Below are 23,581 nucleotides of genomic sequence, written 5' to 3' on the forward strand. Positions count from 1 at the left end.
TAAAGTGCAGTATGAAGAGTGTGTGAAATTGCGTGCTGTAGCCCAGACCGCAAAGTCTTCCGAGGTTCCTGCCGTGAAACAGACCACCTTACAACACTCATATACTCGTGCTGTGCCATATGATACAAAAAGTGAGAAGTGGGGGGAAATTACTAAAGCAGTGGCCTATCATATTGCTAAAGACATGGTCCCCATCTCAACTGTGGAACAAGAGGGCTTTATACAGCTGCTAAAAACTCTTGACCAAAGATACCAGTTACCTAGCCGGAAATACTTCACCAGAGAAGCACTGCCAAAAATGTATACTGATGTTAGGCAGAGTCTCGCTGCCCAGCTCACCAAAGTGTCTCACTTCGCACTGACAACCGACATGTGGTCCAGCAGGACGTGCGAGCCATATATGAGTGTGACTATACATTTCATGGAAGACTGGGAACTGAAAACTGCCTGTCTCCAGACCAGCTACTTTCCTCAAGACCACACCGGAGAGCATATAGCTGAAGCCCTGCAGGATGTGCTCAAAACCTGGAAGCTCAACCCGACGGGACTGGTTGCTATAACAACTGACAACGGGGCTAATATTGTCAAGGCGGTTCAACTGAACAAGTGGTCGAGGATCCAGTGTTTTGGTCACATGCTTCATCTGGCCATTGGTGAGTGCAATACTGAATTTTTTGATTTGGAAAAAAACCCGCTAATAAATGAAAAGTGTATAGAGTCTCTTGTAGAGCTAAACATGCCTATGGACCACAAGACAAATATTTTTATAAGTCATAGCCAGCATATACATCTATCACTTAGAAATCGAAAGTTAGTTGAACAAATAAATAAACTATCCCTATTAAATCCAATAAACGTATTGGGGTGCATTTGTCTTTGTATTAGATTGAGTTGTGACACTAAATGAGGACCACAGCTGAGACAAGACAGGGATACATTTTTAAATACATAGTGAGATTAAAAGGTGTAAAAAAAACAAACAAAAAAACATGTTCTAATCATTTGGTGATCTGGTGATTTTACAAAGATATGCTAACTACAACCATTTCTAGGTTATACATTACACGACACATTTTGCAAATATTGTTGAGTCTTATGCATCACATCTTATATAACTGAGATGGATCTTAGTTTCCCTTTGAGCGATTTGCCTCTTAACATAACAATTAAAGTGATTTTAAAAGTTTGCATTTTGTGTGTCACAGGACATGCTATGGATGATGCCCGCATTACCCGGTTATTTCTCTGTGTAAGAAAGTCGTCAGCAGCTTCTCCTACAGCTGGAGGAAGAGAAGAGAGCTGGCTGAAGTGCAAATACAGCTGGGTCTTCCAAGTCACCAGCTACTCACAGAGGCAACAGCTCGCTGGGGATCAAGGCTTCTCGTGATAGAGAGGGGTCTGGAGCAGGAAAGAGCACTTTCTAAAGTTCTCTGTCGACATGAAAACCAGACCTCTAGTCCCTACTTGGCGGGACATAGAGGTCCTGGAGGCAGTTCAGAAAGCTCTCAAACCCTGTCAAGACTTCACTGATGCACTTTCAGGAGAGAAGTATGTGACCCTGTCCTGTGCTACACCTGTTTAACACTAGTCTCCTGGCACCTGGAGAGGTGACCTGTTGGACATGGCTTCTTTTGTGGATCCACGGTTCAGGGCGAAATACATCCCTAGTGAGAAGATTAATGCACTAAAACATAAACTCGTCTTGGAGGCAGAGTCTCTGCTCAGCTATCAGGGCACGTGTTTGTCTGAGCTGCCTGATCCAGCCGTGCCTGAGTCTGCAGACCAAGAAGAAGCAGCAGTGGGTGACACAGCTAAAAAGAGATCACTGGCAAGCTTCTCCCAGCACAGCACAGCCACCAACACTGGTTTCACAAGGAGGGAGGCAATCGAAAATGAATTTTCTAGCTACCTGTTGTCAGTTTGTGTAGAGTGATGCTGACCCTCAAATGGTGGAAGGAACATGAAGTTGCCTTTCCAGCACTGAGCCTCCTGGCCGAGAAATACCTTTGTGTGCCAGCTACCAGCTCCCCTTCTGAAAGGACTTTTAGTTGCAGTGGAAACATGGTAACCTGCCACAGGGCATCCTTGAAGCCTGATACTGTTGACAGATTAGTTTTCCTGGCACAAAATCTGGAAGCTGTACAGTAGCTGGCCTTGCCAATTGTTTGTGTTCTTTCTATATTGTTATTGTCATTGGAGATTTGCACAAAGACCCACTGAGCAAAGAATGTAATTTTGTTCATTTCATTCAATCTGTTTACATGTTTAGTTTTTTGCACAAAGTACCAGATGATTGTTCAGCAATACACACAAAGAAGCACTTTAGAAAACTTTAATTCAGTGTAAGCACTTTTTAAAGAGCAAGATGCCTTTGTTATTTTAGATCTGCATCTTTTTAGTTTACATTTTACATTTAGTTTACAATTTTTAGCTTTTTGTTATGTATGAAAAGAAAAAAAATGGAGCATTATTATTTAATAAATGCTGACAATTTATTTTTGACAATTTTTTCATGTACATCTACAGTTGTATCTTAATAAAAGTTACATGTGTGACATCTGGGACAAGTACCTTTGACCAAGAACTCTCTTTTTGTTCTTACTTTATGGGATTAAAGAAATATCGAGATATGAATTTTGGTCCATATCGCCCAGCTCTAATTCCCACCCCCATATACACAACCAAATACTCGGCTCTCACCCGACGTGTAGACAGACACAAATAGACACTGCACAGACAGTCGCACTCCCCAAACATACTCTATATCCCAGGTCCAGGTACCCCCGCCCTCAGAGGGGCAAGCCGCACCTAGACCCAGGAGATGTAACCCTTCTCTCTGGGGTGGAGGCAAGCGGACCACCTCCTTATCTGCAGTAGCAGGGAGGCCCCGCATCCCAGACCCCAGTCTGACGGCCAGCACCTCCTCCCAGCCCCCCAGCCCTGACGGCTAACAGAACCGGGGTGAGTGAAGACCTCAAACCTCCCTACGCCCGCTCATATGTAGTGTTGCTGCGTGCTGTTCTAAAGTGCATTTAAAACACAGGAGAGCATGGTTCCTGCTTCCTCTCAGAGAGCAGCACGGCTCCTCCCGAAAACCCTCAGTGTCTAAATGCATTTAAAATTGAGGGTAGGGCACCAGCGCCAGAGGTGGGTTGGAGTACACCGACCATCCTCTGGATGCTGTAAAACGTGCCCACCCCCAAGGCCCTATATGTCTGTGTTATGTGAGAGTGTGAGTAATGTGGATGTCTAGGTTGCAGAATAAAATTGAGGCACAGGCGGCCAGAAGGGGACAGAGGGGGCGTGCCTCCCCTGCACCCTGGTGACATACCTGCACCCCAAGCCCTGCGTGTGTGGGTGGGTGTGGTGGAGCGGGAAGAGGGAGGCAGCTGAGGATGGGGATTAACTCTTTTATAACGTGTCTGTCAGGGTTCCTGGGTCGGTGACCCAGTATTTTCAGTTCACGTTCACTGTTTATCTTCTGCCTGTTCCACTTCCTGTTTTGTTGTGTTAGTCTTGGTCCATGTGCATTATGTTCCGTCCTTTTCCCGTTTATCATTAGTTCGTTATGTTCAGCTGTGTACTCACCAGGTTCTAATCTCTCATCACTCAGCCTGTGTATTTATGTCCCTCAGTTCAACCAGTCCAATGTCGTGTCATTGATGTTGATGTTGATGTCGTCCCTCCGTCTGTATGTTCAGTTAGTCAGCCAGCCATTCTTCCAGTCTTTCAGCCAGCCAGTCACTCCATCTGTCCTGCTTTGTTCACTCACCCTCCAATAAATCCTCTTCATTTCTGCACCGTGAGTCCAGCGTTTGGGTCCTCCTTCTTTCGTCCACGACCTCATCCTGACAGTGTCCAGGGGCAACGCAAAATTAAAAACACTATTTAATAACAATCTGTCCAATAAAGGTCTTCAACTTATTTAATGTCGCCCAGTGTTAGCCCACCTTAAAAAATACACAATTACAATACAACATTTGACCACAAATTGTTTTTTTTATGATCAAGTCTGTTTTACTGTCACATGAGTGGTGCAATCCTACCTCCTCTAGCAGTACAGGGACACCCATGCTTATGGCATTCTCCAGGGTACGAAGGAAGCCAGAGTCCGTTAGCTTGATCACCTTTAGACCATGTTTAGCCTCCTTGGAGCGGATCCATTGGTTAGCCTGTGAATGAAAGAAATAATCCTTAATCCCTAATGTGATGAAGATGACTTCTTTAAAAAATTTGTAAGAACGAATTTAAACTTATTTATCCTTGCTATGCAGCTGTATACCACTATTTTCAAAATCAAAATTAGTTTTAAAAACAAGGTTCTCGTGTAATACACGTGTGAAATGAATATTAATCACTTGGGATTATACAGATAATTGAGAAGTTAAAGTGTTAAAAAAATAACCCATTTCATTCATAAAGTAATCAGTGCTGGAATTATCGGCACTACATGGATGCTGCTGGAAACTTGTTTCTAGTTCACCTGATCCTGTGGGTCGATCATAAGAGGCCACCGGTGGCCCTCAGTCACCAGGATGCCATTCTCTGTAGAAACAGTGTCACGAGGCAAACCTTCTGCCTTCCACTGGCGGATGACATATTGATCACCAAGAATGTTAATCAGGCTAAAAGTGGAACTGATTGGGATGTTCAGGTTCTGGCACTGCGTTATCCACTGGTCAATTAGCTGGTGAGAGGGAAACAGAGCGCACACAAGCACAACAACTCAGGTTGTATTTGATTTCATCCCTTATTATTACATGTTATTTCCTGTCTTATAATAAAAACAAACAAGGTGTAAGGCCATTACGATAGTGGGGATTGCGTGTGACTGAGCACAATAGCAGTAATAAGAAAACTGGGCTCAGCTTTTGTTTGTTTGTCCTATTTTCTACTGATTTTCAAAAATTAGACTAAACTCATACTAAAGGCACAAGCTGCTAATTCTTTGTTAGAGCAGCCTGTAAAACCTTAAAAAGCACAGAATAAACCTGTACCTACCAGCTGTCTATAGTGGGAAGTAAATGCGCCATAATATGCCACACAAGCAGCTGCAATGAAGATATTTCCCACAACATTGATGATCTCTTGCTCAAACAGGGCTACACTTTCTTCCCAGCATACTTGTTCGTCACCAAGAGCGGACGCTAGCTTCCCTGCCCTGATCAGACGGGCCTGTGTCAGAGCCATCGTATTAACTTTGATGAAAAAGAAAGAGAAAGAATTTTAGCAAGCCAAAGACAGCAAGGTACATCAAACATTTAATAAAAGACAGATGGTAGAACTTATTTCACAGAGTATATTTTATGTTGCACTTTTTGGCACAACTCTCACCCAAATCTTCTTTCTCATTCGTGCTGCTATCAAACTGCTCCTGCAGGACCTTGATCTGGTTCTCCACCTCCTGAAGCTTCTTCTGCTTCTCTTTTAGGGTTGCCATGGTCACATCCAGCTCTTCCTGCACAAATGAGTAAGCACAGATGAAGAGGGAAATGGTAGGGTAATATCATACAGGAATCATTAAAGCAATACCTCACCCCTCCGGCGCGGTAGTACTGGAGAATAAATTCAATGTCCTGGATCCTGTGGACTTTCCTCCTCTGGCCGCTAGCCCTCGCCATCCCGCTGTGGTCTGCGCCATCTCCACCACTACGCCCCCGGAGCCGCGGCGGGCAACCCGACGCTGTGGTGCAAACTCACCGCGGAGAGCTGTGCTTTACCCCGGCTCCTCGGAGAAGAGGACCCATGGCGTGGCTACCTGGGAGTCACTCACGCAGTCCGGCTGGCGCATCTCCATCTGAACACCCCCGGTGCCGCGGCGCGGGCGTCTCAGATGACCAGCAGCCCCCGGTGGCACCTCCTCTCTTCACGCTGGTCCTCGGGGATTCCATCGTCAGGAACGTGCGGATGAGGGGGGCGCTCACGCTGTCGTTCCCGGGAGCCACCGTTGTTGACATAGTGGACAGAATTCCCAACATTCTGGCATCCCACCCACAGGTTAACCGGCTCATCATCCACATCGGCACCAATGACATCCCCAAACAGCAATCTGAGCTGCTGAAGTTGGACTTCCTCCAACTCTTCAGCCTCCTTGGTCAGTTGCAGGTGAGTGCTTTTATCTCTGGGCCCACCCCCACCTGTGGCAGAGGGATAGGCCGTTTCAGCCGGCTGCTCAGCCTTAACACCTGGCTTTCCTCCGCCTATGTCTCCCACGGCGTTGGTTTTATTAACAACTTTGATGCCTTCTGGGAGAGGAGGCATCTTTTTGGGGCAGACGGGCTCCACTTCAACGCCTGGGGACGCCGTTTGCTGTCCGCCAATTTGGCATTTGGCGTACAGCACTCCCGCACATCGCCCTGTCACTACCCCAAATTGACATTACCTGCTGATCTGTCTGCCACTGACTGATGTTCCCCTGGTCCCAGCTCCTATATTTGTTCCACTTTTAACAGTAATACACAAAACTCTGGACTAGGACCTTTCTCTCCCACAGTCAACACAATACCCGTCATAATCACAAACAGAGCAACAGAATTATCATAAATCCAGTAACTCCAAAAACATTAATAACCTAAATATCAACATCCATTCAACTCTATTGTCAAAAATCCACCAGTCTCAATCAGTATGGCACTTTTAAATGTCCGCTCTCTGTGGAACAAGTCTTTTATTATTAATGATTTAATTTTAGATAATAAACTTGATTGTTTATTTTTAACTGAAACATGGCTGGGCTCGGATGCACCAGTTGTTCTCACTGAGGCCTCCCCACCAAATTTTAATTTCTCTTTTTCTATTAGAAGTGGTGAGAGAGGTGGTGGGACTGCATCTTTAGCCAACAACACACTCACCACCAAACAAATTTTATTTGATCATTTTACCACTTTTGAATTCCATGCTATTGTTTTCAGCAGCCCTCCAGTTTCATCTGTCACAGTTTACAGACCACCTAAAGACAGCGCTGCTTTTATCAAGGAATTCTCAGAATTTTTAACAAACATACATTCAAAATATAACATGATAATTTTAACCGGTGATTTTAACCTGCACATAGATAATCCTTCTGACCCTGCAACAAAAGAATTCTTAAACATTCTTCACTGTTTGGATTTTATCCAGCACGTCACGCAGCCGACTCACAACAGAGGACACACTCTGGACCTGGTCATCACCCATGGGCTGTCCACCAGCGTGTCCTCTGTTGTTGACTTGGCTGTCTCTGACCACTACTGTGTGTTTTTTAACATCACCGGTTTTATTCAGCGGGAGACCTCGGTGCGAACTGTGAGGAGGCGCTATCTAACCTCTGAAGTGGCTGCAAATTTTACCAGGGTTTTAGACGAATGCCCCCCTGTGATTCTACCTGCACCCTGCGATTTGATTTTTAGTTATTTCAACAGCAAACTGAAGAAAAGCCTTGACTCCGTTGCTCCACTCACCACCAAAAAGATTAACGTAAAACATGCATCACCCTGGAGAAACGAAGAAGTCAAAAAACTCAAAAGAAATTGCAGGGCAGCAGAAAGGAGATGGAGGAAAAATAAAAATAATATCAACCATCAAATATTTTCCGAGCAACTTAAAATGTACAATAATACATTAAGGAAGTCAAGAAATTCATACTTCGCCAAAATAATCAGTAATAACAAAAATAATCCCAAGGTCCTCTTTTCCACCATAGATCATTTATTTAACCCTGATTTTAAAAGCTCCCAAAGAACCCCCACAGACTCGCTCTGTGAGCAGTTTGCAGACCACTTCAGGGGAAAGATCAGCGCCATCAGATCTGATATTTTATCTAATCGTGATATGTTTGTAAACACATCTGAGGGCTCGATTGTACCTGAGGAGACACTGGACAGCTTTGTCCTGGTTAATGCTGAGAACTTTCAGAAGGTTTTCTCCACAGTGAGACCCACCACATGTCTTTTAGATCCAATCCCTTCTTCACTCTTTAAAACACTTTATGGATTTTTTGAGGCTGAGCTTTTATACATGATGAATTGCTCTCTTCAGTTGGGTGTCTTCCCTGCTGCCTTTAAAACGGCGGTGGTGAGGCCCCTTCTGAAGAAGAGCAGTTTGGATTGTAATGATTTTAATAACTACAGACCTGTATCCAACTTACCATTTTTAAGTAAAGTCTTAGAAAAACTTGTTTTTACTCAGATTACTGATTTTCTCAATGATAGACAGATCCTGGAGATATTCCAGTCTGGATTTAGGGTGAACCACAGCACAGAGACGGCTCTCCTAAAGGTTTTAAATGATCTTAGATGTAACTGGGACGCCCAAAAGCTCTCAGTGCTGGTGCTACTGGATCTAAGCGCAGCCTTTGATACAGTAGACCACGCTATTCTTTTAAACAGACTGAAACACATGGTGGGCCTCTCTGGTGCTGTACACAACTGGTTCACTTCCTATCTCTCTGACAGATCTTTTATGGTGAGTATGGATACATGTTCCTCTAAGGTCCATGAAATGACATGTGGTGTGCCTCAAGGGTCGGTTCTAGGCCCTGTACTTTTTAATTTGTATATGCTCCCTCTCGGCGGTGTCATCAGGAGGCATGGAGTGAACTTCCACAGTTACGCTGATGACACGCAGCTGTACATCTCTGTGTCTCCTGATGACACCAGACCAATGGATGCCCTTTTTAACTGTATCTTGGATATAAGATCTTGGATGGCAGAAAACTTTTTACAGCTTAACCAGGACAAAACTGAAGTTTTAATTGTCGGTCCTGAGGCTCAGAGAGAGAAACTCTTGTCTAAATTACAGGCATTTTCATTATGTCCTTCGCTACAAGTGAAAAACCTGGGTGTTATTTTTGACTCTGAGCTTGGTTTTATCCCACATGTTAAACATGTAACCAAAATTGGATTTTATCATCTAAAAAATATAGCCAGAGTCGCCCTATTCTCTCTCGGGCCAACACGGAGATGCTGATGCATGCTTTTATTACCAGTCGCATTGATTACTGTAATGCCCTGCTCTCTGGTCTTCCTAAGAAGAATATTTCAACTTTACAACTCTTGCAAAACTCGGCAGCTCGTGTGCTGACGAAGACCAGAGGGCGGGCCCACATTACACCGGTTTTAGAATCGCTGCATTGGCTCCCCGTGTGTTTCAGGATCGATTTTAAAGTTCTTTTATTGGTTTTTAAATGTCTTAATGGTCTTGGGCCTTCTTATCTCTCAGATCTGCTTTTACCATACGAACCCTCGCGGACCCTGAGGTCCTCTGGTACTGGCCTTTTGATTGTCCCTAAAGTCAGGACACATACTCACAGAGAGGCAGCTTTTCAGTGGTATGGTCCTCGTCTGTGGAACAGCCTGCCGGAGGAGCTCAGGGCCGCAGAGAACGTACATGTTTTTAAGAACAGGCTCAAGACCCACCTTTTTAATTTAGCTTTTACTTAGCGTTTATTTATTTTATGCTTATTTATTCTATCCTGTTATTCTATTTATATTATTAATTTAGGATTTACCTAATATTTATTGATTTTATTCTTATTCGTTTTTTAATCTTCTTACTCTATTTATATTTATATTTATATTGTATCCTGTTCTTATTTATTTTATCATTTTACCCTGTATATATCCTATTGCGTCATATCTCCAGTGTTTCCTCGGAGGGCGCTCTCTGCACCAGGGCTGTGATCGACCGTGGCTGCTGGGTCTCTGGGGGTCCTCTCAGCCTGGCTGGGGGGCTTCTTTGCCTCCCTCCTGCTGTGTGCCCAGCCTGGAGGCTGCGGTCTGTGACCAGCTCCCGGTGCAGACGGCTCCCTGTTATAGTGTTTCCTCACTTGGCTCATGTGAACCCAGCCCAATTTTTACTCTTTAAGTGTGCGTGTATGCGTGTGTGTGTGTGAGTGTGGGGAGTGAGTTGGAGGGTGGGGTGGGCTGCTTTTAACCATGTAAAGCACTTTGTGCTACATTTTTTTTGTATGAAAAGTGCTTTATAAATAAAGATTGATTGATTGATGTGTTGGTCTGGTTTTTATTTCTCATCATTAAGTTTAGTGCACATATGCCAAACCTACATCAGACTTAGTGCTGTAACGTACTCTGGCCAAAATCTTGACTGCTCCTTAAAGCAATAAGCTGCATAGCTCTAGCTACAGTACTACAACATTGGCAAAGCCCATAGAAATCCAGCGATGCGTTTGTCTTGAAAATAGTCTCCTGCCTTAAATTTTCTAAAATTCCCCAATAATCTGAAACAGCGAGTGGAATAAAACACTAATGAGAGAGCTGAAGACCACCACCAACACTTGGCTTTGCAGTGACCCATCTTAGACTGGGTAGCTTACAAACTTCCATTATATAAACTGTGATTCATGATCCACTAGTGAACAGCGTCAAACTGATCATCTCCTTCTTTAGACCTCACCATGTCTTTAGCAGACATATTACCAATGCACTCTGGTGCATTGGTAATATGTCTGCTAAAGACATTAAGCTGCTTTGTGTTTATATATAGCAGGTAACACAGACGACACTAACTCTTTCTTATGTTTATGAAGAAGAAATAATGTTTAGATCAACATTTTACTTAAATGTCAGCAGTCGTAGTCCCACAAATGCAGATATTTTTGTCCTGGTTTAGTGTAACACTATTATCCATCCATCCATCCATTTTCATCCGCTTTGTCCGGGGCCGGGTCGCGGGGGCAGCAGCCTAAGCTGCGCTATTAACAAACCAAAAAAACCCAAAAATATTACAAACTATTTCATATCTACATTATAATTTCCCCCTTAACCTGTATGATGTGGCTAAAATTAACACAACTCTGAATGATAGATAATGTTAAAACCCTAAATCAGGGCTCCCACAGGACTGTTTTTTTTTTTTTACAGGTTGAATCCTTATAATTACTTTGAAACACTTAATAACTTACATTTGAATAAGCCTGTAAGAACATATTTTTCCTTAGTGAGGTAAACCTAGAACGTTAATTTATTTCAGCTTCAGCTAACAATGACGGCACATCAACAATGCACTCTGTAACTGACCTGTGCCTTGGCCAGTTTTTCTCTCTTGGGCCAACCTCTTTGAAGACTCGAGTAAAGATCCATAGCTCTGACTAGGGATGGGTATCGTTTAGGTTTTATCAGATACCGGTGCCAAATCGGTACTTTTGAAACGGTGCCGGTGCTCAAACGGTGCTCAAACCGGTGCTTAAAGAATGGAGAACACAAAATTGGTCCAAAAACCTCTCATGTTCAGCTGTTTTTTGTAAAAAGATAACAATGTTAGCCTTTTCTGCAGCTATGGGGCATATATGGTATCACTCTTGGCTGGAAGCAGTGCTTAAACAATGGAAAAAACACAAACTTTGTCCTAAACCTCTCATGTTTAACTATTTTCCACTTTTTCTTTGGTCATTTTAGCCTTTTTGGCCAGGGTGAAGGGAGCATCTGCCATCAAACAAGAAGACAGCCGCATGTAGCTATGATGATGTTTGCTAGTTCACCTTACATGCATTAATGTAATAACGTGGTTAGCCTACTCAACGTAAATTACACACGAACAACATGAAGCTACTCACGCAGAGAAGAACGGCTGCTGCTGCATCATCATCCTCATCATTTCTGCTACACTGGCAGGGCTAGGGGCCAGGACTCTCCTCTTCGGGTTTTTGGGGGATGTTGCTAACTCGATAACAGGCAACCCACCCGCAGTAGATGTGCACAGTGTGAGGTCTCGCAGCAAGCTATCAAATACGGCGCATTTTTCGGCTTTTAAAAAAAATGCTATGCGTCGCCAGGTGTTTCATCAGATTCGAGGTGTTACCTCCTTTGACAGTATCACAGTATCAGCTTAAAGCACTTGTTGCTGCTGAGTTTGCATCTTTTGCTGTGAAGTACAGCCAGACTTTTGACCGCTTCACCTTGGGCATTTTTAATCTGTAGCTCTGCTCTAACAGAACGTACGTACCTGGGCCCGCCTACTACGCTCGCAAAGGTAAAATGATTGGCTAGAATCCAAAGTGTGTGACATCTCAGGGAAAAAAAAGCACCGAAATATGCGCTGCTTTTCGGTCTGGTTACTACCGTTTATGTCAGAACCGGTGCCATCATGGCACCGGACACTGGTACCCATCCCTAGCTCTGACCCACATGCACATGGACTTGCACGCCCTTGATGCCTTTTCCACCTAATAAGAGCGACACAATAAGAAACTAGGCCAAGCAAAAACATACTGAAACATTTCAGAATTTCTGATAGGTTATACTATCTGAAAAACCACGTTTAGTCATAATGATACAGTAAGAAGATGTTATTTTCACTGGCTCTGTTTGTACTTTGACACTTTTTAATCTGCCAAAATATCCAAACTGACCTTTTCAGGCATGAAATTAGGGTCATTGATGTATTTTTGTAGTTTCAGCAGGATCCTAGGTTTGATATTGTCCTTGTCATATTCTGTCAGACGCCTGAGAAAGTTGGGATCGCCCAGTAATTGCTTGGCACTTAGCCAGTCTGGTCTGTTAGGAGAGAAGAAAGTTAGTGAGACACTGTTAACAAATAAGGACTAAAGAAATGTCACGGTTGCTCGATACATTAGACCGTGACATTAGTTGAGCTTTTCAAAGTAATGAAAATTCTTTGGGCAGAACAGCAAGTTTCAAAATCCCAAAGAGGATATGATATTTACAGACTACAAGCCTGTAGCGCGTAGCTGTGAGAGCGACACCACTCTGCTCAACAACCTGAACAGCTTCTTTGCACGATTTGAAGCACAGAACAACACACGCCCACAGAAAACACCACCACCTCCACACGACCAGCCTCTGTGCCTGTCTGCTGCCAGCGTGAAGAGGACACTCATCACCATCAACGCCCGGAAAGCAGCGGGTCCAGATAACATCCCTGGTAGTGTGCTGAGAGACTGCGCAGAGGAGCTGAAGAATGTCTTCACAGACATCTTTAACACCTCCCTGAGGCAAGCCACTGTCCCATCATGCTTCAAGACTGCCACCATCATACCTGTGCCAAAGAAACCATCCCCAGCCTGTTTCAATGACTACCGCCCCGTGGCACTGACACCCATTATTATGAAGTGCTTTGAACGACTAGTCATGTCACACATCAAATCCACCCTACCTCCCACCCTGGACCCACACCAGTTCGCATACAGAGCGAAACGATCCACAGAGGATGCAATCTGCTCTGCCCTCCACCCAGCCCTAACTCATCTGGACAAGAAAGACTCATATGTGAGAATGCTGTTCATAGACTTTAGCTCAGCATTCAACACCATAATACCACAACAACTCATCTGTAAACTGGACAGACTGGGCCTCAGCACCTCCCTCTGCAACTGGCTGCTGGATTTCCTCAGCCAGAGGCCTCAAGCGGTGCATGTGGGCAACAAGGTCTCAAACAGCATCACCCTGAGCACGGGGGCTCCACAAGGCTGTGTGCTCAGTCCTCTGCTCTTCACCCTGTTGACACATGACTGCACACCAACCTACAGCTCCAACCACCTTGTGAAGTTTGCGGACGACACAACGCTGGTGGGGCTCATCACCAAGGGCGATGAGACCCACTACAGGAAAGAGGTTGAGCTCCTGACCACGTGGTGCAGAGACAACAACCTCCTGCTAAATGTCAGTAAGACCAAGGAGATTATTGTCAACTTCCAGAGAGGCCACACCTGTCACCCCCCATTGACCATTGACGGCGCTGCGGTGGAGAGGGTGAGCAGCACCAAGTTCCTGGGGGTGCACATCAGTGAGGACCTCTCTTGGACCACCAGCACAGCATCACTGGCCAAGAAAGCACAACAGCGCCTCTACTTCCTGCGCAAACTCAAGCGGGCAAGTGCTCCACCACCCATCCTGACTACATTCTACAGAGGCACTATTGAAAGTATCCTCTCCAGCTGCATCACTGTGTGGGGCGGTAGCTGCACTGACTATAACAGAAAAGCTCTACAACGCATTGTGAGAACAGCTGAGAGGATAGTTGGTGTACCACTCCCCTCCCTGCAAGACATTTACACCACTCGCCTCACCCGCAAAGCCATCACAATTGTCAACGATGCAACCCACCCCGCGCACTGTCTGTTCAGCCTCCTGCCCTCTGGAAAGAGATACAGAAGTCTCCACTCCCGCACTACCAGGCTCACCAACAGCTTCATCCACCAGGCTGTGAGACTGCTGAACTCTCTTCCCTCCCGACTCCCAGCCAGCAGAATCACCAGATTGGCAGAAGTATAGGAAGACAGATTGGACTCTACTCCCCCTCACCCACGCACACTCTCCAGCAAGGAAACACTCTCTGAACCGGGAACTGAAAACATTCCTGACTTGCATTGCAATTGCACACACCTGCTGCTATATATATATTTTTGGTATTTCTTTTGGCACTGTTTATATTATTTATATTATTATATTACTATTTATTACTTTATTGTTAGGGCTGTTTTTTTTTTTGTTTTTTTTTGTTGTGCATCTGCACCTTATTGTTGTCAATGTCTACGCATGGGACAGTGTGAAACGTAATTTCAATTCCTTTGTATGGCAAGTACATTTGAAGAAATTGACAAATAAAAGTATTCTATTCTATTCTATTCTATATTGTGAAGATTTAATTCAGATCAACAATGCAGTAGATTAGTGAATGGTGAAATCTGCAAGTCATCTCTGTTTAATGTTAAACGCAAAATACATAAGATTGAAAAAATAGTCCCGTTGAAGTGAAGGAGTGATAAAGTTATTACATTATTGTGATTATAAAGAGTTGCACTTTTAGAAACCATCACCAGTGCAGGGTGGATACCTAATAAAAGTGTAACATGTTAAGAAGCTATTTATTTATCTATTATTTTTTTAAGAAAATAGTGCACACTCACTTGCAATCAAGCAAGATGCAGACAGACTCCATGACAGTCATCACAGGGCTGGGGGTTTAGTGAACATCTTGATCTCAGAGATGTCAGCCCTGTTAAGAGATCTGAGGGCCTGGTTGGCACTCTCTAAAGCTGGCAGAGCCTGATCTAAGTCCCTCTGTGCATCATCTGCAATGGCCTGGGTTTCTTCAGCCTTAACTCGGGCCAGTGCCTCATCTTCTTCTACTACTTTATGTACCTGTGACAAGGAGAATTATTTTAGTTATGCTCATGAAGTAATGACAAAGAGTTACCATGATTTATAATTGAAATATAGGCAACATCAGACACGTTTTTGAAAGTTTTGTGATAAAACACAGACAGACCTCATCAGCCTTGTCTTGACCTACAGCCAATTTCTCCATGAGGGCATCGACATCAGTAGATTTTTGTTTGAGGACTGGCTCCAGAGCAGAAAGGTCCACCTTCATTTTGTCTACAAGCTCATTGGTCTCCAGCAGCTTAGTGACACCATTCTTTACACGATCCCTGGCCTATACAGTAACACACGCATACATAATTATCATGTTTGATATTATTGACATAACTCATGATGCATTACAGTCACAGTAAAAATAAAACTGACTATGAGTACTCACCACCAGCTAATGTCTCTAGCTGCTATTTTTCCTACACAATATCAGGTAACGATTCATCATCAACAACATATGTGAAAAATCGCCCATAATTGTGTTGACATACCAGAACTAACTGCTGTCTCTTGTTGCCAAGCATGCTGAGGTAGAGGTTGATAAGCTCTAGATAGGAGGTAGGTGTGGTGTAGTACCGGCGTCTCAGCTCTAAGTAGAAGCGCTCAGCCATTTCAGTGACACTAACGTGTATCTCGACACACATCGCAGAGATGTTCTGCTTCAGCTTCTCATTGCCAAAGTCCACATTCTGGAAAAAGGCCTCAGAGACAGAGCGCAGCGCCTCCCGGGGCCACTGAGCACCAGAACGTACAGCGAAAGAGAGGAAAGTGACATAAAGTTAGCAGCGAGGACAACGATTTGTAGCTTTGACCTTTAGCTCCTGTCAACTGAACAGTTATTCAGCAGATGGACATAAAACATTTATTTAAAAATAGAAATTGTAAAAAGATTTTTTTAAAGTAATAAGTTCAAAAGAAGCTTAAAAAATATAAACTACAACTTCCATGACGATGATGAAACTATTTTTTTTCTATAAAAAGGGACATGAATAGGATTACCTTAAAGCTATAGATTATGAAAAAGAATTCAATCTAAAGGGACGGTGGTGTAAATAAAAAAAAAGGGTTATTTTAGAAATATTTTACATGAACAAGAGTGATTCCATCGACAAGGGTAGTGACGTATATACTGAGTGATTCATATATATCAGTATACCTGCATAAACCAGTCAATAGTGCAGCAGTGAACCAGTGAAGGAAACATGCGAGATCGGGACCTGAAAGCATCGCCCACAGGGCTCATACACAGCACAATGTGTCGTTTTTCTTGAACACGGGAGATGAAAAACTGGAACACCTGAACGCACCATGACAGACATGTAAAAAAGACACACACACATAGAAGATCACAACAGGCAAACAGCATCAGCTCTCATGTGTTCTTTCCTTTTGCCTGGGACACTGATTTTAACTGTCTGCTTTCATACAGTCTGTGGAAATTTTAGCCCATAGTGGGAATCTCAGATGCTTTGCTAGGTGTTTATTATCTTCTTTAAACAACTCAAAGGTCAGGCTTCATCATCCTTCTCTCATATTAGAAATTAATGTTTAATTTCATTTTTTTTTATCTTGTTGAAGATCTATGTACTGTCGCTGAAAACACTAAGTGATTATATCTGGTAGTTAAAGAATGATTTCCTACATTTAAGAAAAGCCACAACACTTTTCAGGATATGAACATTCGTGACTCCACGTTCGTCCCACATTCTAATTTGTTAAACACTTTGGGTCGTATCCAAAACAAAGTTCTGTGTCGAGATTGTATTTTTCATTTTTGCTAACTGTAACTTTATCCTAACTTTCACAGAAAATTTTAATTCATTTATTTTCTGACAAATAATGCAGATATGCTGTATTTAAAAGTTACTGCTTAAATGACACATGTTTTATAAACCTTATGTATTTACATAAGTACCGTACATACCTCATCCCTGCTCTCTTCACTGATTCCAGCCTCTCTGGCTTTAGGGCGGGTAGCAGCAAGCGCTTGTTCTAGCTCGTCTTTTTCAAAGAGGTTAGGCACCTCACCAGAGTTTAAGCATGTTGTTTAAATCCTCCAAAAAATCTTCTACTACAATCTACAACAGATTTAATAGTTAAACACAGTAAGTACACAGAAACTTAAATACTGTAAGTATTTTTGTGGCTCAATCTTTTTGCAATACCTGAGTATCTGTAAAGAGGAGCACCATATCTTTGCCCTCCACACCAGCCATCTTGTAGAGCCTCCTCAAGTCTTCATGGAAGCTGTCATAGTTATACCCTCCGCTCAACTCAATCTCAAAGCAGCGGCACCCACACATGTGGGCTGCCAAGCGAGTGAGTGACTGCTTGCCTGTACCTCCCACCCCGACTAACAAGGCATTGCCTCGCTCCTGGCGAATTATACGAGCAATCCTAAAAAAATAATAAGATTATTTCGTTCCATATGGCACATGCATCGTGTCATTTAGAAAATGTACTGCTAGCTATAATCAGATCAAATCACTTGATATGACACTACCTTTAAAAAAAAAAAAATCGGAAGATGTGCAGTTAAATTTTATTACTGACGTTAAAATAAGAAAGAGTGCCTGCATTTTACTTATGTGGAAGGTATGTCTGCTAATTAGACATGCAAGTAATTATTATTATGGATAAATGATCCTTACAGTCCATATCACAGGCATTGCATGTTCTATTTTAAAACCAATAAAACACAATCACTCGTATTGCTACTGCCCTTTGGGTGACTCAGTTTGTCCCAACTACAGCTAAAATAAATCAACTACCTGTTAAGAAACTACACAAAAACAAGTTAAATTCACTCACCTGGAGACATGTTCAATGGCATCCTGGAAGAAAACCAGCTTGATCTCCTTGGAGAAGGTCATGTTGTAATCATCAAGATAGTCCTGAAGTACAGTCTGGATCTTATTCATGTCTGTCAGGTCTTCATACAGGCGATCTTTTTCTGCATGCATCTATGTGGATGATGGTGGACACAGAACAAAACTGCAAATCAGTAAATAATGTGCAGTATTTTTGTGTCGACCTGTAAATAAGTTGCTTGGAGGAAAACCTGACCTTGATGAAGTCCCCAAATATTATGGGATGAGACACAAAATGTGAAGACTAAGTGGATGTCAAAATATCGCCCTGGCAAAAAAGAGAGGTCTATCTTAAACCCATAAAGCCAAAATATAGATTTTGAGCTGATAACAATTAACTGAGCATTCAGAAAATAAAGTCTGAGGCTGGACTGTGAGAGTTCTTACTGGCCATCTCACAGATGATGGTGTTGAAGTAGGTCTTATCTTGGGTGTTGATGAGTCGGTCATGAAATACGCGCTGGCATTCATGGCAGAAAAGGCGGAAGATCTGGGTCTTGTCTCTTACTTGACTTGGCTCACACTGCAGTATGCCTGGTAAGCAACAGAGAGAATCTATATACTCACAACAAGCTTGAAAATCAACATTTGGTAAGACTATCTTTATTCTTCAACACAGTCTGAACATTTAGGTAAGCTTCTTGCAGTTTTTGAAAGTAGTCTTCAGGATTAGTTCTTCAGGTTTGTATTCAAAGCTCTTATTTATAGCTTGACTTCCTCTTGTTCCATTCCCTGTATAGATGATCCCACACTACTTCAATAATGTCAAGGTACAAACTCTGAGGAATCCAGTTCTTGTGTAATTTAGCAAACCTTAACCATTTCTCCCTCTCTTAAAACGGGATTCTTTTTGAGACCCACCCTTCCAACGAGACCACTTCTGATAAAAACTGAAATGCATCTCTCAGGTCCTGTCGGGACTTTCCTGCATATTTTTTCTATTTCTTAGGGACATTTAGATACTATATCTGAAGTAGGTTGTTCTTTTGTGCTCTACTTGTCCTGTTTCCCCAGGCCCAACAGCGTCTCCACTTTCTGAGAATCCTCAGAAAAATGGACCTGAAGAAGGAGCTGCTGACCGTCTTCTACCGCTGCTCCATTGAAAGTGTGCTGACATATTGCATCGGTGTGTGGTTCTCCAGCTGCACCACAGCACACAGAAAGGCACTCCAGAGGGTCATCAACATGGCCCAAAAAATCATTGGACATCCTCTTCCCTCCCTGAAGGACCTGTACAGCACTCGCTGTCTCAAGAGGGCACGCAGCATCCTACGGGACTGCACACACCCAGGACACCGGGTGTTTAAGCTGCTGCCGTCTGGCAGGAGGTTCAGGCTGCTGAGGTCCCGAACAAATAGACTCAAGGACAGCTTTTACAACAGGGCAACAGCCCTGATCAATGCAAATAGCTGACCTGACTGGATACCTCCCTGGACTTTTTAGGGGGAGGTAACAATGTTTAAAACGATAACAATAATATTTATATTTATAACAAGGTGCAATAATAATTAATGTGCAATAATAACAGTGTGCAATACACATACACTTATTCTTCTTTTTTATACTAAGTTAATATACTGTGTTGTGTTGTGTTGTTTGTTACGTTGTGATGTGTCATATCGTGTCGTGTTGTGTTATATGTAGTGCCGACGTAGGACAGTTTTTCCAATTTCATTGTACTACTGTACTATGTATGACTGTGCAATGACAATAAAGAGTTATCTTATCTTATCTTATCTTATTATTTAAGGGCACACCATCCTGAGATAGGTCAAATTCAGTTAATAATCTGCGACTCACCTTGTCATTGTAAAAGAAAATTTTATGATGGTCAAGTTGTGTTATTTTTGGCATTTCTCATAGATTCAAGAGATGGCAACAAAGTTTTTGCAACAGGCTGCTAGTAACAAAGTGCCCGAAGATACAATCTGAAATTGGTTCTTTGTGAAGTTTGTTATGTGTAGACTTGTGCTGGTTCAGCTCTCGAGTTAGGGGCGTTTTTCCTGCTTGAATGGTTCACAGGTCAGTGTTAAGCCACTTAACAAACCAAGAAAATAATTCTTCTGAAAATAGTCAGATACAAGGACTGGATTGCCAATGACTGAAAAAGCAGCCAAAGACCAAAGGAATACTCACCCTGGACACACTTGGAGAGGTCCCGGAGATTAAAAACATAGTGGGACTTCCTGGGGTGGGCAGCAGATCCACACTTAAACAGTTATAAATCTCCACAGCTGCATGCACAATCTGTCCGGCACAGTCCTTCACTGCCCGGGAAAACTCAGAGGAAACCATTCAGTATAGCCTGGAAGGAGGTTGGGTATGAAAAGTGGTTGTAACACAAATGAGAGGGCATGAAGAGGGGTATACTGAAAATTACATATACTGGCGGAGCAGGAAATGGAAAAATTAAAACATTTAAAGTAAGTGCAACATCTCATAGAGAGAAGTTCATGGATATAACACATACAGACTGCTCAATAGAAATTCTTAATCTATCAAGATTAACTTAAACTAATAATAAATAAGCACGGACATGATATCTTTTGAACTGTAAACACTACTCCCTAAAATGTAATTCTGTACATACGTGTGTGTGTGTGTCAGTATTTTGGAGGACTCCTGACTTTGAAGATCTGTTTGAGGCTGGTGTCCGAGGGTGTTGGCAGGCACAACATGCTGAAGTGGCGAATAAGTCTGGGGGGGTCACAGGATTTCGCCCCCCTCCTGGAGGAGCACATGAGATGAGATGAGATAGCCTTTATTTGTCAGCTGCAGGTCTTTTGCCCACAACCGAGATGACAGACCTTGCCGACCATACATACAATACAAACATCACATTGGGGAGACAGGTCAGGCCAGGTAGCAGGAAAAAAACATTGAAATGTGCAACACAGAAGGATAATACAGGAATGCACAGATATCAACACACCACAGCACAATAAACACAGACAGCAACATGGGAAAGAGTTCCAGTGTGCACATCTGATCTGGGACCGCTGCAATCTTTCTACTGCGCCTCCAACTGACCTGATGTCCACATCAGAGGGGAGGTAAGCGTTGGAGGTGGCGTTGGATCCGGGGTAGGGAGGGTGATGCGTCGGTGAGTGCTTATCAGTATCAGTATATGTGTGTGTGCGTGTCCATAGTTCAGCTGAGACAGTGTCCTTCGCCCTGCCAGGCTAAGTAAACAGTCTTCCAGCCAACCCAGGTGGCCTTGTAGGGAATGGGAAGGAACAGACTCAACACAGTCGTTATCAGGGAGTTGTTGTTCGGCTCCAGCCTTGAGCTGGCGCCGAAGGGGTAGCCAGGTTATGATGGTAATTGAGAATTTCAAGCTGTTTTTAACACTCCGACACTGGTCTCTCAGTCTCCCGTTAATAGCTGCGAGCTTCTCCGTGATGTTATTAGCCGTCGATTCTGTGGACTTGTCACTCTTTTTGCTCACATAGCAGATTCTGAGACCTCACGACCGCAGCCAACTGATCCGAGGTGTAATCCAGCTCCGCCCAGAGATGTTGTTCTGAGTTGATTCTTTCCTGATGTAATCCAACATACATACGCTCAAAGGTGTTATTCTGAGCATTCACTGCAGTTGTAAGCGCCTCCAAGCTCTTAACCATGCTGCCTTCAGTGAGCCCTTTCTGAGAAGTCGCACCTGTCGTTCCAATCCCAGCGGGCAGCCTTGTGGGCGTTTGAACAGCCGGTTCCGCTCTCTTAATTCTCCGATAAGCCAGGGCCAAGCCAGCTCCGATCAGCAAGAACCCTGTTATCATGGTTCCAAATAGGTAGATATCTTCAGCGTCCTCGATCGACAGTCCCGCCAGGCACACGATCCTCTGCCACCCGTCCATCGTGTATCCGGCAGGGAAAGTCCCTCCAGGGCACTCGGGTTCTCCCGAGCCCAGACTTCTCGTTAAAGGGTGTCAATAGCATTCAGAGACCAGTTGATCAAATCCATAATGCTGCTGTAATGGTCATTTCCTGAGAAGAAAAAGAAAGAATAAAGGGACTACTAAACAGCTGATAAAACGCTAGTATGTTACTTTTTCCTGACATGTCACCATTGACAATAAAATGTTCCATTTAAGATGAGGGGTTCCTTGTGTGGGGCATTTAAAGACAGTACAGAAATGTTCTAAAATCAGTTGTGCCTGTGTGTATATGTGTGTTTGTATAGCACAAGTTAAGGTAGTAAACATTCTATGGATGATGCACTGATCACAGACCACTTTTAATTTCGTTGTACCTGCGACAATGACAATAAAGACATTCTGATTCCCATTTTATAAATGGCAAGAAAAAAAGCTAACAAATAGCCCACAAGATTAAAAACAGCAAACAGAACAAATGAGGTTTTTAACCATGCTCAAAAACTGAACACGGGGAAAACATCCATAGTAGCCGAGTCTAGAACGATTTTGTCTTTACTTGTAGGCAATCTTTATGGGAACTAGAATGTACATGTTAACTTGTTATTTTCTCTTATATCGCGAGAGTACTGTTGCCCGCGAAGAGTTGTTGTTGGTGTAGAGAAAAATGGCGTAACGAATAAAGCGCTTGGAATGAGACTACGACGCCGTGTCTTTTGAGTTAACAGTACAGACACTAAAAATAAAAGGTTAAGACTTATGAGCAATTAACTTATAGCTAGTCTAGAACAGCCGTGCTAGTAGAACTGTCCTACCCTTGTTTTAGATACGTGCTTGTACTTATAGGAAACATGCCCCATAATCTTTCTAAAATCTGAAAATGCTCCTTCTTGTGGTTTTGTTTTTAAACTGTTTGGAAAAGTCTAAAATAGATAACCTCAACTGCAACCAGAGTTAATGTCTCATTACAGTGTAGCTCATCTTATTTGCATACCTGGATCTCCTTCCAGAAGAACTTCTTTCTGTCATAAAACCCAGAAAAGTCCTGGAACTGACGCAGGAGTTCTATAGGAGGCTGAGATCCAGAACTGTCCAGCTTAGGCATATTCAAGTCATCCACAAAGACCACCAACTTCTTGTTTCCTGGAGAGAAAAATAATAAGTATTCAAGAAGAAAAAAGTAAACGTGTAAGCACTATTGGATGAATGGCCAGGCAGTAGATGTGTAGGTGAATAGTGGAAGCAACTCTTTTACCTAAGATGTTCTTTCTCTTTTTCTCCAGTTTGGACTCAATGACCTCCTGTGTACGGGCAGAGGAGGTCTGAGCAGAGAAGTTGATGAAGACAGGAAGATATCCTGCACTTTCCTGGATCCTGTTAAGCAGGCCCCGGGCCACCACAGTCTGCAAGAACACGTTCATCAATTACTTTTCACATATAAATTTTGATATCTGCATTCCTTTCTAAATTGCAACACCAAAATATTACCTTTGCTTCAGCACCATGGATATTTTGGATATGAAACCTAAACTAAGCACTGCTGCAGACTCGTGCCATTTCCTCTCTAAAACTCCTCAGCATTTTATTAATACGTCACCATCATCAGGGCTCTAGACTAACTTTTTGCCATGGGCGTGCCGGTACGCCTAACTTTTTAAAGTTGGGCGTACCAGCACAAAAGTTAGGCGCACACAAATTTTATAATAATTAATATAATGTGTTTTTCTGG

The 23,581-nt window shown here is 43.1% G+C and overlaps 2 protein-coding genes across 3 annotated transcripts in view; both read right to left on the bottom strand.

Annotated features, from left to right (window-relative positions):
* LOC309698884 (dynein axonemal heavy chain 6-like) overlaps positions 1-21,061 on the bottom strand; it is a 242,468-nt gene extending 221,407 nt beyond the window's left edge. The window contains 23 exon segments of the mRNA XM_082521638.1: positions 4,047-4,172; positions 4,484-4,687; positions 5,002-5,198; positions 5,335-5,458; positions 11,016-11,082; positions 12,102-12,160; positions 12,347-12,491; positions 14,864-14,909; positions 14,912-15,098; positions 15,226-15,393; positions 15,602-15,844; positions 16,267-16,407; positions 17,035-17,148; positions 17,150-17,188; positions 17,276-17,507; positions 17,922-18,073; positions 18,177-18,225; positions 18,227-18,248; positions 18,368-18,514; positions 20,117-20,167; positions 20,170-20,285; positions 20,571-20,707; positions 21,011-21,061. Coding sequence (XP_082377764.1) covers positions 4,047-4,172; positions 4,484-4,687; positions 5,002-5,198; positions 5,335-5,458; positions 11,016-11,082; positions 12,102-12,160; positions 12,347-12,491; positions 14,864-14,909; positions 14,912-15,098; positions 15,226-15,393; positions 15,602-15,844; positions 16,267-16,407; positions 17,035-17,148; positions 17,150-17,188; positions 17,276-17,507; positions 17,922-18,073; positions 18,177-18,225; positions 18,227-18,248; positions 18,368-18,514; positions 20,117-20,167; positions 20,170-20,275 — 2,619 coding nt within the window. The 5' untranslated portion in view covers positions 20,276-20,285; positions 20,571-20,707; positions 21,011-21,061.
* A 56-nt stretch (positions 21,062-21,117) lies between these two features.
* The window catches only part of LOC309698882 (dynein axonemal heavy chain 6-like), a 31,551-nt gene continuing 29,087 nt past the window's right edge, over positions 21,118-23,581 (bottom strand). For both annotated transcript variants that reach the window (XR_014274200.1, XM_082521636.1), the window contains exons 2-4: positions 23,108-23,255; positions 22,847-22,995; positions 21,118-21,964 (exon numbers count right to left, since the gene is read on the bottom strand). Coding sequence is in view for 1 of the 2 variants with exons in the window: in XM_082521636.1 (XP_082377762.1) it covers positions 21,932-21,964; positions 22,847-22,995; positions 23,108-23,255 (330 nt within the window). In the remaining variant the exon portion in view is untranslated. The remainder of the gene's footprint in view (positions 21,965-22,846; positions 22,996-23,107; positions 23,256-23,581) is intronic.

Source organism: Aulonocara stuartgranti, assembly GCF_965226115.1.
Source record: "Aulonocara stuartgranti genome assembly, chromosome: 22".
Classification (NCBI taxonomy): Eukaryota; Metazoa; Chordata; class Actinopteri; order Cichliformes; family Cichlidae; genus Aulonocara; species Aulonocara stuartgranti.